The sequence below is a fragment of the Anser cygnoides genome, chromosome 18 (genome assembly GCF_040182565.1).
Source record: "Anser cygnoides isolate HZ-2024a breed goose chromosome 18, Taihu_goose_T2T_genome, whole genome shotgun sequence".
Classification (NCBI taxonomy): domain Eukaryota; kingdom Metazoa; phylum Chordata; class Aves; order Anseriformes; family Anatidae; genus Anser; species Anser cygnoides.
In genome coordinates this window covers 4,817,956-4,831,649 of record NC_089890.1, presented here as the reverse complement: position 1 = coordinate 4,831,649, position 13,694 = coordinate 4,817,956, and the positions used below count along the sequence as shown (strand labels likewise).

The following is a 13,694-nucleotide window of genomic DNA, read 5'->3' as shown; positions in this document are numbered from 1 at the left end:
ATTAGAAAAACTGTATAAAGCATTTGGAAGGAAAAGACGTCTGGATAAAGGTCTGTGCTCGGTACCTCCGGTCTTCAAAGCACTTTTTCCCCAGACTGGTTTGGAGGAGAAAACATGAATAGCACAGGCAAGAAATGCAGAGGAAGTAGGTATATAACAGGAAGATGCAGTGATTCAGATGTACGTCTGATTCCTCGTGGGAGCATGAAAGTTACCCCTCTGAAAACATCTGATAGTTTGCACTGTGCCTTTCTTTCATCAACCAGATAGAATATCTTGATCAAAGCCCACCCAGTCAAGATGCTAGCACTTGTTATTATAATAGAGTTTATTTTGTAGGTGCCATCTGACTTGGTTGCCTGTGTCACTAAGCAGATTCTGACTTCTAGAACTACTCCAGCTTTACAGTGCAGCTTTAATGTTTTCTTCAAGTATTGATTAGTCTGTACAGCCTGCTGAAATCCATGTCCAGGGCTGGCTGAAAGGGTTAATGTTCTATATGACCACAGGTGTAAGAACTGTTGGGAGCCCTACCCCTTTTTCCTGATGGCTGCATCTCCATCTGTGGTGAATTATGGAATTCCCACAGGACACCAAGACCTTGAGGCTGTCTGGCTCTAGGAGTCCATTTCATTTTGGATCTGACCTCTCTGAAGGAGCCTTTAACAGAACTTGTCCTGGCACAGAGATGTTCTGTTGGTTTCATTTGGAAACCTATGGTAAGGGAGATCTTTGAGAAAATTTTAAACCTGTGCTGGAGGTTTCCCTTCACAGGCTTTTGTCTCCCTCTTCTTGGGTTCAGCAGTTCATTCCAATTTATTTGTGAGGGTGATATGTTTCCTCTTTTGGCTCTTCTGCTGAGGATACGTGAACCAAAGCAACTCACATACCTTCCCTAGTTCCTTTCCTCTTATTTAAGAGGAAGACAGTGTTTGTAAGTATAGGCAGATGAGATGTTTAATTTATAAAGAGATGGGTATGTACAGCAACTCACAGAGATGAGCATAATTGATAAGCCTGCCTTTATCTTCACACTAAAAAATAGCAGTGTAGTGTGTATAGTTACTGCTTTCTTCTTTTTTTGCAGATTTTTATTGCATTTGGAGAACTATTTTTATCTGCAAACTGGGCTGTTGTGACAGACATACTGCTGGTAAGTGCTTGTGAAACTATTTGCTTATTTCTGGGTTTTCAGCTTTTCACAGCAATATTGTTCATAAGTGTTCAACTTGGTGGCCAGGAGGACCAAATTTCTCCTTCCAGGAAGAGATGAGTGAAACCTAACTAAGAATACCCTTATTGGTACTCTGCTAATATTAGGGCTGTAACGTAGTGCTGTAGTGTAGTGCTGTGCAGAGATACCACTAACAATATGGGTGTAGTAGTGCAGTAGTCCAAGCTCACCGTAAGCCCAGAAAGGAGATGTACTGGATGCAATTCATGCACGTGTAACTATCTAGTGTTTCTGGTACCCACACTAGTCTGAATTTTGAGTACAGCTCTGTGTTGTTGGATGTCTGCCAGAAAATGGTCTACACCAAAAAAAAAAATCACTTTCTGTCTGTATTCAGGGATTTTGTATTTGTGCTCCAAAGCTCTGTAAAGATGAGCCAAATGAGGAAAAGCCAATATTCTACAAAGTAAAGGTAGTGTATATGTTAGAATTCTTCATTCTGTGAACTGTTCGCAAGTTCCCTCACTCCAGAATACAGTTCAGATAAATTCCAGTACTTACAAGTTAAATTAATAAATGATGCTACACTGCCAAAGCATTGGCAAAGCAGTAATGCTTACGATACTCTTGGGGGTTCCAGGAGTGCTACCACAAGCCCAAAGAATAGCAGTGCCTATTTCATTGCAATTATGTCATCAGCAACTTTCTTTAGAAAGGAGTGATGTGAAAAGCACAGATCTTGTGGCACAATTAGTCTTGGTATCAACAAGCAACTAGCTTTTTCTATTAATTATTGCAAAGACTTTAAGGATCAACACTTTTTTAATATCCTTGAGGTTTTACTCAAAGGAAGAATTTGGCAACCCTTGTTTTATGCTGTAGCTCCACAGTCACTAATCGATGTCTGTGTAAAATATGGGACAGATATTGTTATGCTAGAGAGATTTTCTACCATCACTGAACTATGCAGATTATCACAGTCTTATGAAGTAGTTTATGTGACTTTTTTTGGAAAGTCATAGTACAAACAAGCTGAATACAGTTTACCAGTCAAACAAGCAAGGAAATAGTCTACCTTGTTCGTATCTAGTAATCTGACTGCAGAAAGCTGATTTAAATACCACAGCCAGAGCTATTAGAATGACTGAAAATCCTTTCATTGCTCCCCATGGGCATAAGATAGGATATTTTAATTGGCACTATCCTTTTCTACAAAGAATAAAGCACTGTATTGCAATGAAACACAGATTTTGTACTTTTTAGAATCTTCTTCTGTGGGGTGATTGTGTTGCAGATCAGTGAGCATGACCAGAACCCAAACATTGAAAGCAGGATGTTACCTGAGAGAGAGCTGAGAGAGGTGTGGTACTGGTAAAATTCTGATGCAGCTGGTGCTAATAGAAGACAAAGTAGAGCAATTGTTTAAAGCCCTCAGGACAGATGAGAGAAGGGTCAAATGTAAAGGCAAAGCAGAAAAGAACTCTCTAGTTTCCCACCTTCAGGCTAATCATGGAAAACCGGTAGCTGAAGAGATCCTAAGCAAGATTCACATGAACATCTGTTTTATTTAATAGTTTCTCATTTCGAGGGAGTTCAAATCTATTTGCAGATTGCTAAAGCAAACTCCACTGTCGTAAGAAATCTTTCATATAAGAACCACAGTGAATGCATTCATGTGTAGCACAATGCATAGTGATGCCCAATAACATGTCACAAGAATTTAGGACAGTAAAGAAAACTTGCAGCCCATGGCTCATGATGAAAGTGGTTGTCCACAAGGCTGCCATTGTTTCTTGCTGCCACAGGAACTGAAAATGTACTACCGAGGTGACTGTCACTATAGTCTTAGTTACTCAGTGTATACAACTTGCTTGATATTCCTAACAGCTACCTAAAAATGAGTGGTAAAAAACTGTGCAGAGATAAAAGTATCTCTCTCTATTGCAGTCTTTGGTGTAAAAGAAGGATGTGAAAGTATATAGCCAAACACTGAGCGCCTGCTAATGGCAAAAGGGACTAGCTGTGAAGCACTATAGAACTCTGCTTCAGCTGACTTGACCTTGCCTTGAGCCTGTTTATCTTCAAACTTCATAGCCTGAAGAATCTTTCTTTACATTCTGATTGAGGTAAAGGAATAAAACAACTCATATTTCATGGTTCTTCAACAAAGCACTGTTGTTGACTGTTGTGTTATGGTCTCAAGTTACTCTTCCATGGTACTGCTCTCTACATGTCAGTTTTCTGCAGTCTGGAATTTTAAGAAAAAATAAAAATTGCAGTCAGCATTAGTGAATTGGTTGCCCGCTGAAAAGCTCAGCCTGCTGCAAGAGGGTTTTGTTTCTTCTTTGACTCCCAAAGAATGGTCAGAAACAATTATCCTTTGAGACAAGAGGTATAGCCTTGAAGCAGTGAACAGGTACAGCAAAACTATCACTGCTTCAAAATATTTTTTTTATTAGTTTCTATTTCAGATTATTTTTAAATCACTGCTTTTTTTTTCTCCAAGAGAACAAAGCACCATTACAGTTAGTATTCTTCTTACATCACTTGAGCCTCCACTGAAAGATTTTCTTAAAGTCTCTCAATTTACTTTTGTTTGAACTCCTACATTTGTGTTTTAATTATTTCCTCTGTCATTGTTAAAGAGGAAGATGACATTGCTCAGTTAGATACAGTTGATACAGGACAGGAAGTAAGGCACAAGTCAGTACTGTCAGCTCCTTCTTTAGATTCCTTTCTGAACCCAACCTGCAACATCTGCAAGGAGCTGTGTTTGCATTCAGTTCAGTCACTTAGGTCTCAGCTTGCTTAGGGAATGCTGCATCATATTCCAGCCCACACAAAATCTATCTGGAGTGTCATTGCCATATCCTTGATCCATGTAAACTGAGAAGAGGAGGAAGTTCTTGTCTCCTATGTCACTGGCACACTTCTTTTGTATTTATTTTAGAAAGCTTTGGTTTTAGGTGCAAGCAATACTGCATCAAGGAGGAAGGTGAAAAGTTTGGCAGAGCAGAGCTCTGTAGTGGTGTGCTCCCCCTGAGAGCAGACATTCAGTGTACTACCATGAATGTGCTTTTGGTTGGATCTGTTGAATTCTAAATGTTACTCATTGTTTTGTTAGAAAAATGATGGAATTTAGATGAATTTGTGGATGTCTGCTCATTCAGCGGCAATCTTATCTGAGAGTTTTGTTTCATCCTGCTGAAAATCCATGGGTTCAGTGTATCACTGCTACTACGTTGACTTAAGGATGCCGTAGATAACAACAGAAATTTCTCTTTTTGCATTTTTCCTGTGTGAGCTGGTAGACTTTCTGATATTGTGGCTGGATTTGCTAATGCATGTTCTTATTCTGCCATGAAAATGACTTTTCATTCTCCCTATATGGCACTGCTAGGCAGAATGGAGCTAGGAATTTATTTATCCTGCAGCCTGTGGAGACAAAGACAAAGGAAGACGCTGACTGAATGATAAGGACTTTCTTCCTTTGTGGATCGTACATCAAGATGCATTGCATGTAGCAAGCCTTGTGCCCCTTATTCAGCTGTAAACATAAGGTACCTACCGGCTGACTGCAATCAGAACGTGCACGTAGGGAAGTGCTGTAGCTGCCTTGCTTACAGTTCTCCGGCTAAGTAGGAGTGTCCCTAATGAAATAGCTGTTTACCATCTGTGAGGTACTGGGACTCTATATTTTAGGCTTTTGGCAGCTAGAAGCATAAAAGCTGCTGGAACTGGAAGCTAATATTGGGCTTGGGAAGGCTACCAACATGTCCCTGTCTTTGTTTGGAAGTGCCCTGGGAGGTATACAAGTGTTTACCAGCCTGTCTCTTCCATCTGCTTTTTTAGCTGACAGCTCTGTCACATAGTCTGCAGGAGGATCTCTAAAACCTCCAGAGACAGCACGACAGGGCTTGCAAATCAAATTTCTGGGGGCACCCTGCTTATCTGTCAAGGCATCTGGACTGGCATCTCCTAGGAGATGACGGTGCATAGGATGTCATCTGCGTTGTTGATATGGTGTGAGTAGCTGGGCAGTTACTGTGGACAGGCTGCTTCAAAGCCCACGTTTGTGGGAGTGTTCAGTTTATTTTCCTAGAGAAACCTACAGTTTGTTGAGCTTTTGCATACTGTTTCCATTGTGCAGAAGAACCTCAGTAATAGCACAGTCAGAGTATGTGGGAGCCCGTTAACTATAGGAAGTTTCTGTCCTTCTTGTCCATTTTTCTTGTTACAGCTTTGTTCCGTAGGTACAGGTATGAGAGATTAAATGCATGCTGCAAGAAAGCAGTGCAGGACACTGAGAGTGTGAAAGTGCATTTATATTCTCTGGTGCCTGCAATGCCCACAATATGTTAAGTACATAACAATATTTGATTTGTATTGCTCGAAAACAACCTATCATTATCAATAAAAGAAAAGAAAACTGAGTCTAGGGCAGTTGGCAGGATAACCTTAGAGAGCCAAGAACAGTCAAACTCCTGACTAGCTCTGTCATAGCAAGGTCTATTTCCCAACCTAGAGTTTTCTACTGTAATTTGTTTCTCTCACTCGGAAATTGAGACTGATATATTTGATACTCTTGTTCTCACAAGAGTAATTAACCTTGGTGTCTTGGACAATGCTGCTTCCTTACCTTCCAGTTTTAATTTCCATTAATGCATCTCCTTATACCCACCCTAAAGATGTGGCACTGATATTGCTGTTGGGATATAGCTATGTCTTAGTGATAGGTGAATATTTCCTTACCTAATATTGTGAGACCTCCTTATACATGCAGAGTGATGATAAAACTCCAAGTTAAATGTGGGAGCAGGATCTTTTTCTTCTTCTATGCCCAACTTGTTGTCATGCATGTTAGTGTTTCTTTGAAGGCAGAAATAAAGCCACAATAAATTATATACCTTGTGTTTGCCTCTTGGCAAAACACATCACCCTATTAATTAGCGTTTGAGACGTCGAAGTGATGCTCCAATCAATTTCCCACAAACAAACAAACAAACAAAACAAAAAAACAAAACAGGGGAGTAGAGGAGTGGGGGAATATTAAGTGTTTTGTCTCTGATATGAGCAATTGGTTGGAAAACAAATGTATGAAGGTTTAAAATTGCCTCTGCCTCATTCTGACTGTGAATGCTTCTCCTTTAAGTGTGTAATAATGTAAATGCATTACCGAGAGAGACACAAACAAATTATATAGAATCATGCTGTACTTCAGGCATTGTTGATCTTCTTTAGTAGCGCAGACATAAAAGCTCCTATCACCCCAAAATGACTATATTTCATCTTAAAATTGGTTATAATCTATGTGATGCTTTGCTGTGTTCTGTACCTGTACCATCTTCTTCAACTTGTTATTTAAACTGCATGCACTCGAAAGCACAATCATTTTGAGGTATGGTTATTAGAGTAGCTATATCTCAGGTGCTCTCCGGTTACAAGCAGCAAACTTCTGCCATCAAATCTGTCATCAAACCACCATCAGCCACCTTCTGGTCCCTCCCTGAGTCTCCACAAGGTCTCAGCTGACATCCTCTATAGCTGTGGCAGCTCGTTCTGGTACCCCAGTTTCCCAGCAGGCTAGACCGGGCCTGCTGACACAGTGTTACGAGAGGTTTTTCTCAGAGGCTGTCACTGCTGAACCTCCTTAGGAGTAAATTGGTACTAGTAAATCGGTACAACTGCAGGGGTTACTGGCTGGAGTTTTCCATTAGTGGCATGGCCAAGTGAATCTGTACAAGTTGCTGTGAGTCTGTGAATGGAGGCAGGGGAGTAACGTTTTTCATGCTTTTTTGTCAATCCCTCTTTTGTGTTGCTTTCTTGATCGTTTTCTTCCTAAATAAAACATCCAGTGTACTATATTGCTCAGAATAACCTCTCTGTCTCCAAACAGTGTTTGAATATGAAATATAAAAAAATGAATATATCCATCCCTCTAGGTTTTCATATAAGTAGGTGGCCATTTTTGAGAGTCATTCTGTTAATACTCATTCTCCTGTGGGTTGTGTTTTGTTTCAGTATGTCGTGACACCGAGGCGGCAGTCTACAGCTATTGCCCTGCAGATTTTGGTGAGCCATTTGCTGGGAGATGCAGGCAGCCCATATCTTGTTGGGACTGTAAGTGAATTCTCTGCTTATCTGAGTTTTCTTTAGGGTAAAACTTTTAGAAACTGAAAGACAGACACTCACAGAAATCTAGGCAATTCCTGGTCCAAAGCTTAGAAATTACGCAAGTTGGTAGCCTTGAATAACCTTGATTCTGCAATCCAAGGGGACGTTTTTGTAAATGATTTTACTTGCATGCAACTTCTGGTCCTGTGACACTGCAGGTACATAGAATATAATACTATATCTGTATAAACGTGAGTAGTTTCTTGCAGCGTGTAGAAATTAATTTTGATTTAAAATTTGAAAATTCTTAAATTTTGAAGGCATACATTTTTGCAAAGACAGTATCATCTCTTACCCACTGTTCTTTGCCATCTTTGAGGCACATGCAGAACTGAGGCTTCCTGCTGAATGTGCTGCTGCATCCTGCTAGTAACTATGGACAGAAGACTTCTTTTGCAATACCTTGCATGCAGTTGACTAAAATAGCAGCTAATTGAAAGGTATAAGACAAAAAAAGTTTGTCATGGTATACCCAGATGAGATTATCCTCATGTAACCTTGCACCTTTACAAAGAACAGAGATGATGAATCCAGGAATAGAACTGTTGTATATCCATGTGCGGTGCAATGAGCGCTACATTGTGTTCTGGAAGGCTTCTGTGAACCAGTATACCAACGCTGCCCATGTCTGCTGATTAAACACCATATCTTCTGTATTCAGGTCTTGCTATTGTTTGCTGACCTACTTCAACTAACCCTTTAGCTTATAAACTGTCTGGAGAATCAGTGAATAGTCTTTTTCAGAGTCTGTGTTTCTTCCCTTTGCACTCTAGAGATTTTTTTGTTTTTACTGAACATTTTAAAATTAAATGCATTAGGTATGTATTTTGGCTGTTATGTTTGCTGTAGTCCCTAGGTGCCCATTTAGAGTTGATCTCACTCTTATCTCCTTAAACTGTCATAAATAATCATATTCAACCCAGAAAAGGTTGAAGAGTCTCATATTTGTGTATTTCAAAACACGAAGCATATTGTAATCAAGGACATATGTGGGAATAGCAATGACTGCATTCAGCATTCATCTTTTTGTTTGTACTAAGAGTTTTTAAGTTCCTAGGTTAAGTATTGAACCTTATGGGTTTCTTGAAATCAGCTTTTCTTTCTGTCTGCAAAAATAAAATTCCTGTGTCACATATAGCTTTTACAACCTCATTGTCTAGCCAGTGCAAAAAGCAGCTGTCTGGTATCTTCTTCCCATTTCCTCATAATGTCATTCCATGACTCCTGAAATGCCTTTTGGCTCAAAACCAGACTCCACTCTTGTCTCTGAAATCAGTTTCCAGCTCTTCCCTTTTTAATGTGTGTTGCTGCTCATTGCTGCATTTTTGCCAGACCAGTTTCTATTCATTTGATTCTGATTAAGGATGGATAAAGTTATCAAATAGCACCAAGAAATGATAAAGGTCGTTGCCAAATGTTTGTCCTGTGCTGGCTCTCTGGAGATGGGCTAGAAAATGGTAAAATGAGTTAATGTTTACTAGTCATGATAAACACTTTTTGCAGTATTTCGTGTTCTTGTGACTGGAGGCACTAATGATATAAAAGAACAAGATTCCCCAACCAAATGGAAATGGAACTGCAGTGCAGTATAGGGGTATTGGGGTTGACAAACCAAGGTAGCAAGCTTTTTGTCCCTACCTGCTCAGTTTTATTCTATTCAAGGGCCACAGTGTAAAGAGCCTGCTTAAATCAAGAGAGAAGTATGGTGTTACCCCACATTAATGACAGCAATTTTCATTCCCTAGATCTCCAATGTTATTCAGGCCAAGAACAATCACTCAGTCCAATGGGGTTTCAGGAGCCTGCAGTACAGCTTCATCATCTGTGTTTTTGTTGGTGTCATTGGAGGAGGTTTTTTCCTCCTGACATCTTTCTACGTTGAAGACGATCGTAAGGAAGCAGAGAAGCTCTAAGGTTTCTATGTATCTTTTAAACTTTTATCTGATAACTTTCCTGTTTGTATACCAGCCATGATATTGACTCTGTAAAGTTAAAATACAAATGTATGTGTTGTGGTAATAGTACAATAGTTTCTATAAATAAAAGAAATGCAAAATCCCAGCAAGGCCTCAGATTAAACAAATCTCCCATATTAAGAAAAACAGACTTTACAGAACACACAAAGATCACAGAAGTGCTATTACTGACCCCTTCAAAATATGAAGGTAATAAAATAGCTTTACTGCAGGTAATGCATCTTCATGGAAGGTGTTTCTTTCTCTCCTCTGGTCTTTGGAGCCCACTAGAACCATTCCTAGCTCTCTGTAATATTTCTCTCTCTCCCCTGAAAGAAGTCATATACAAAGTGTATGACTTAAAGAAAATCTGTTGAATTGGATGGAACACTGTCCTCAATCACCTAGATTCTTACAGCTTCCTTCTGCTCTGACTTGGTTTCCTAGGTACCAGAAATGAATGCTGTCTTTCAAGTGAAGATGAACTCCAGGGCAAGATTTGCAAAAAAAAAATGATAAAATAATGTCCTCCTCTTTTTCTTTCCTTTCCTTTTTGCTTAATGAGATACAGCTAGAGAAAAGGCCAAATAACAATTCATCCATATGGCAGAAAATCCTGCGTACTGACTTTTTTGGATGCTTTTGACTGTGAGTCAAAAATTGCTGCTGAATTGGCATATGGCAGCCCTCCCTCAATCTGCAAAACGGGCATGAGTATTCTGTGGAGCTGGGGAGCTCCAGAAGGTAGAGTATAGAGCTGTCACAAGCATGACTGTCAACCTAAACAAGACTAGCATTTAAGGCAGAATGTCTTGTGGAGATAAGGAGGGGAGGCCTATGAATTCTCAAGAGGATAAGATTTGTCTATAGAATTCGGAAAATCTAGATAGTTCAAACAGTGTTTTCATTTGTCTGAAATGACCAAGGGAAGCAGACTACCAAAGTCAATGCCAGGTTCAAGAGTGGAGGGTTGTGGTCAGTCTGTATGTCTATATGCATGTCCTGGTTTTGTCAGGGATAGAGTTAATTTTCTTCACAGTAGCTGATGTGATGCTGTGTTTTGGATTTAGGATGATGAAAATGGTGTCGATAACACAGATGTTTTAGTTGTTACTGAGCACTGCAGAGTAACTGCTCAAGAACTTTTCAGCTTCTCATGCTGCCCTGCCAGCGAGGAGTCTGGGGTTGCACAAGAAGCTGGGAGGGGACAGAGCCAGGACAGCTGGCCCCAACTGACCAAAGAAATACTCTATACCAGAATATTCCATACCAGATGGCGTCATGCTGAACAATAAAACTGGGGGGAGGTGGTCAAGGGCGCTGCTGGTGCTTGGGGACTGGCTGGGCATCAGTCACCTGGTCATGAGTATTGTGTTGTGCATCACTTGTTTTTGCTTTTATTCTTTTCTAGTTTCTTTTTAATTATTTTATTTTATGTTATTTTATGTTATTTTACGTTATTTTATGTTATGTTATGTTATTTTATTTTATTTTTTTTATTTTATTTTTTTTTTATTTTATTTTTTCTCCTCTTTCTTATCAACTGTCCTTATCTCAGCTCATGAGTTCTCACACTTTTACCTTTTTCAATTATCTCCCTGATCCCACTGTGAGGGCCTGAGCGAACAGCTGTGTGGTGCTTAGCTGCCTGCCAGGTTAAACCACAATATAATATGTTAATGGTCTCTTTATAATCCTTTGAGGCTCTTCAGTGCATCCTCAAGCTAGGGGTAAGTATTTCCTCTCACAAGTGAACAGTGGCAGTTATAAAAACACTTAAATATAATTACCCATTTGAGGTCTTAAAGTGCATAGGACATTGGATGTGGTAACTATTGTCATAATATTATGCCAGGCACCAAATACGACATGATTAGTGTGGTCAACTTTCATTGTTTGTGGTGGTGTAGTTGCCGGCAGCACCTTAATGTCAAACCCTCATTAAGCGAAGTATTATGAATCTTACCTGATTCTCACAGTATGATAAGGATCATGAAGGATCCTAAATAATTAGGGTCATAAAGCACAAAATTCCTGTAATGACAGTGACTATTGACTGCTATTATAAATAGCATAATTCAACAACTGTGGGTTTCTCCCTCTCCTTCCTTCCCTCCCTACCTTCCTCTCATTTTTTGAAGTCTGTTCTGAAACCAGCCTTAAACCCATATAGTCAAATTTGGCCAGAGCTTATTCCATTATGAGAAACAATGACGTTTTCTGTGATACTCAATAAGAATGTAATAATTGTCTTTAAAATAAAAGTTGGTGTTCTTGAAGACTTAGAACTCTTTCTGGTTGTAAAAGCCTACCAAAGCCATTATACCCCTGCCTTTTTGGAAATTTACGTGGTGCCAGAGAACCCATGTCCAGCAGAGGATTCTTAATATTGGATATGGACACATCAGCTTGCAAAGTTTGTAAGTGTTTGTCTTAACATTTTCAGTCTATTTTTAAGCTACCTGGGGGCAGTGTTTAGATTGAAATTCCTTGCTTATTTTTGGCAAACCTGATGAAGTTTGCAGCAGTTGTCTTCCAGCTAGAGGGAGAAGAATTCACTTGGCACAAATCCCATTGTTCTTAACAGAATTCCTAATTGTAGGATGAATTTAGGAGGTCTAAAAACATTCTTTAAGGCCTTCTCAACTTGCTGCACACTTGAGGTTGGACTTGCAAGAGCCTGAGATTCATCTGGTATGCTGTTGCTGGACCACATGTGGTGTTTGAAGATATCCACTTGGCTCTAGCAAAATGGTACTTGGAAAAGTTGAATTCTGAGATGAGGTGAAAATGCAGTATATTGTACAGTGAGTGGTATCTTCAGTAGATACCATTTACTGTTTGATCACTACATGCCCAGAAAGTGATGGAAGAGTTCAGTGACAAGTACATGTCAGTATATGAGGCCATAGAATTACTTTGATTTTGTTTAACTTTATGAAATTTGCTAGTAACAACTTAGTGCCAGATCCTTCCTGAGTATTTTATCAAAATTTCTCAGAAGCTGCATTTAAGCTTACTGTCATAAAGACTTGTATTGTGCTTCAAGTCTCTTGTACACAATATGTAGATATTTATATTCTGTACAGCCTAATTATGAAATTGCTTGGGGATATTGGTATTAGTTCATAATTTGGTTTTGGTAAAGAACTCAAGGTAACCTGATACTGTGAAAGATGTTGAACTTGCATTTACAGAGCTCACATCAGTAACAGAACCATGATATTCTGCCTCTGTGTTGCCATACTCTAGAATTAAATTTTGCAATTGCTAAAATCATTGGCAACTGCAAACCAGATATCCCCAACACCACAGCTGATTCCTTGAAAAGCAGGCAGACAGGCCAAGATCTTGAGAATGGTAGGGTTTAAGCAGCTTGATAGTACTTCTCTGTTGGCATCTTCATGATTTGGCCTGTAAACAGATGATCTATTTATTAAATTAGATTTATGAAATGTATTATTTATTAAATTATTTTATAAATATATTCAGAAATGTAGCTGGAACACTGCGGAGGCACACACTTGACATATGAGCAAGAGACGCCACATGCTGTTCTGTGATGGTACGTGAAGTCCTTGACAAACTCATTCCAACTCCTACTCTCATCTCCCTTGTGAAAGTCAGCACCTAGAAATTAGCAGGATCGCGCTGACTAGTTCAGTTCCATCTTTCCAAATGCTTCTCGCTTTTCTCTGTAATGTACAGGGAGAGGACTTTTATTTTCGTTAGGGCTTTTTTTCTGCATTTTAGCAAGCCTAACATCCAAGCCAAGAGGCTGGATGCTCTGAGCCAAGCCTGGCTCTCCCTGGAACTGCACTGTCCTCTGCCTTGCTGAGAACTGCTGACTCAGCACTGCTGCAAAGATGCAGTGATGCTGTGACGCAGCCCTGGCAGGCTCTGCTTGATCCTGTGTCTTAAAAAAAGATGTAATCTCTTTGCTAGGATATCTAAAAGTAGTAGAATTTCTTCAAAGTTTCTGCATGTCTTGAATTTGCTTCTTAGCAGGTGGCACCAAATTCTGCACTAAGTGGTTAAGGCAACAGTTTCTTAGTGCTGGAGGGGGCTGTTGTGCAAAGCAGCTATTTAAGATGTTAAACTTTTTGTATGCCATCAAAATCCTGTAGTAGAGAAAGTCACAGAGTCCTGCCACGCTGCCAGCTAAGGAACAAAATTTCTCTTTAGGTGTCAGTTGAATTGCCAGTCGTTTCGTATGGTTCCAAGTGGGTAGAAGTAAGCAAAATGCATGGCTTAAAGAAGGTATTTAATTTGCTGCTCTGACTTGATTGGAAAGAGCTGCTGCTGGAAGCTGCTGGTTATTGAGACAGCTTGTTCTGCAGTACCCTAGCTGCTTGGAATTTGTGGCCCCTGCAGCAAACAAACGACAATTG

General features: G+C 39.7%; 1 protein-coding gene across 6 annotated transcripts in view; it reads left to right on the top strand.

Moving 5' to 3' along the window:
• LOC106041486 (protein spinster homolog 3-like) overlaps positions 1-10,638 on the top strand; it is a 45,145-nt gene extending 34,507 nt beyond the window's left edge. For 5 of the 6 annotated variants that reach the window (XM_048067909.2, XM_066979863.1, XM_066979862.1 and 2 more), the window contains 3 exons: positions 1,088-1,153; positions 7,196-7,294; positions 9,094-9,727. In XM_048067909.2, the coding sequence (XP_047923866.2) occupies positions 1,088-1,153; positions 7,196-7,294; positions 9,094-9,261 (333 nt within the window). In that variant the 3' untranslated portion in view covers positions 9,262-9,727. Of the gene's footprint in view, positions 1-1,087; positions 1,154-7,195; positions 7,295-9,093; positions 9,728-9,750 lie in introns of those variants that run through there. The other variant, XM_066979861.1, reaches the window with a different exon arrangement.
• The last annotated feature ends 3,056 nt before the right edge of the window (positions 10,639-13,694 follow it).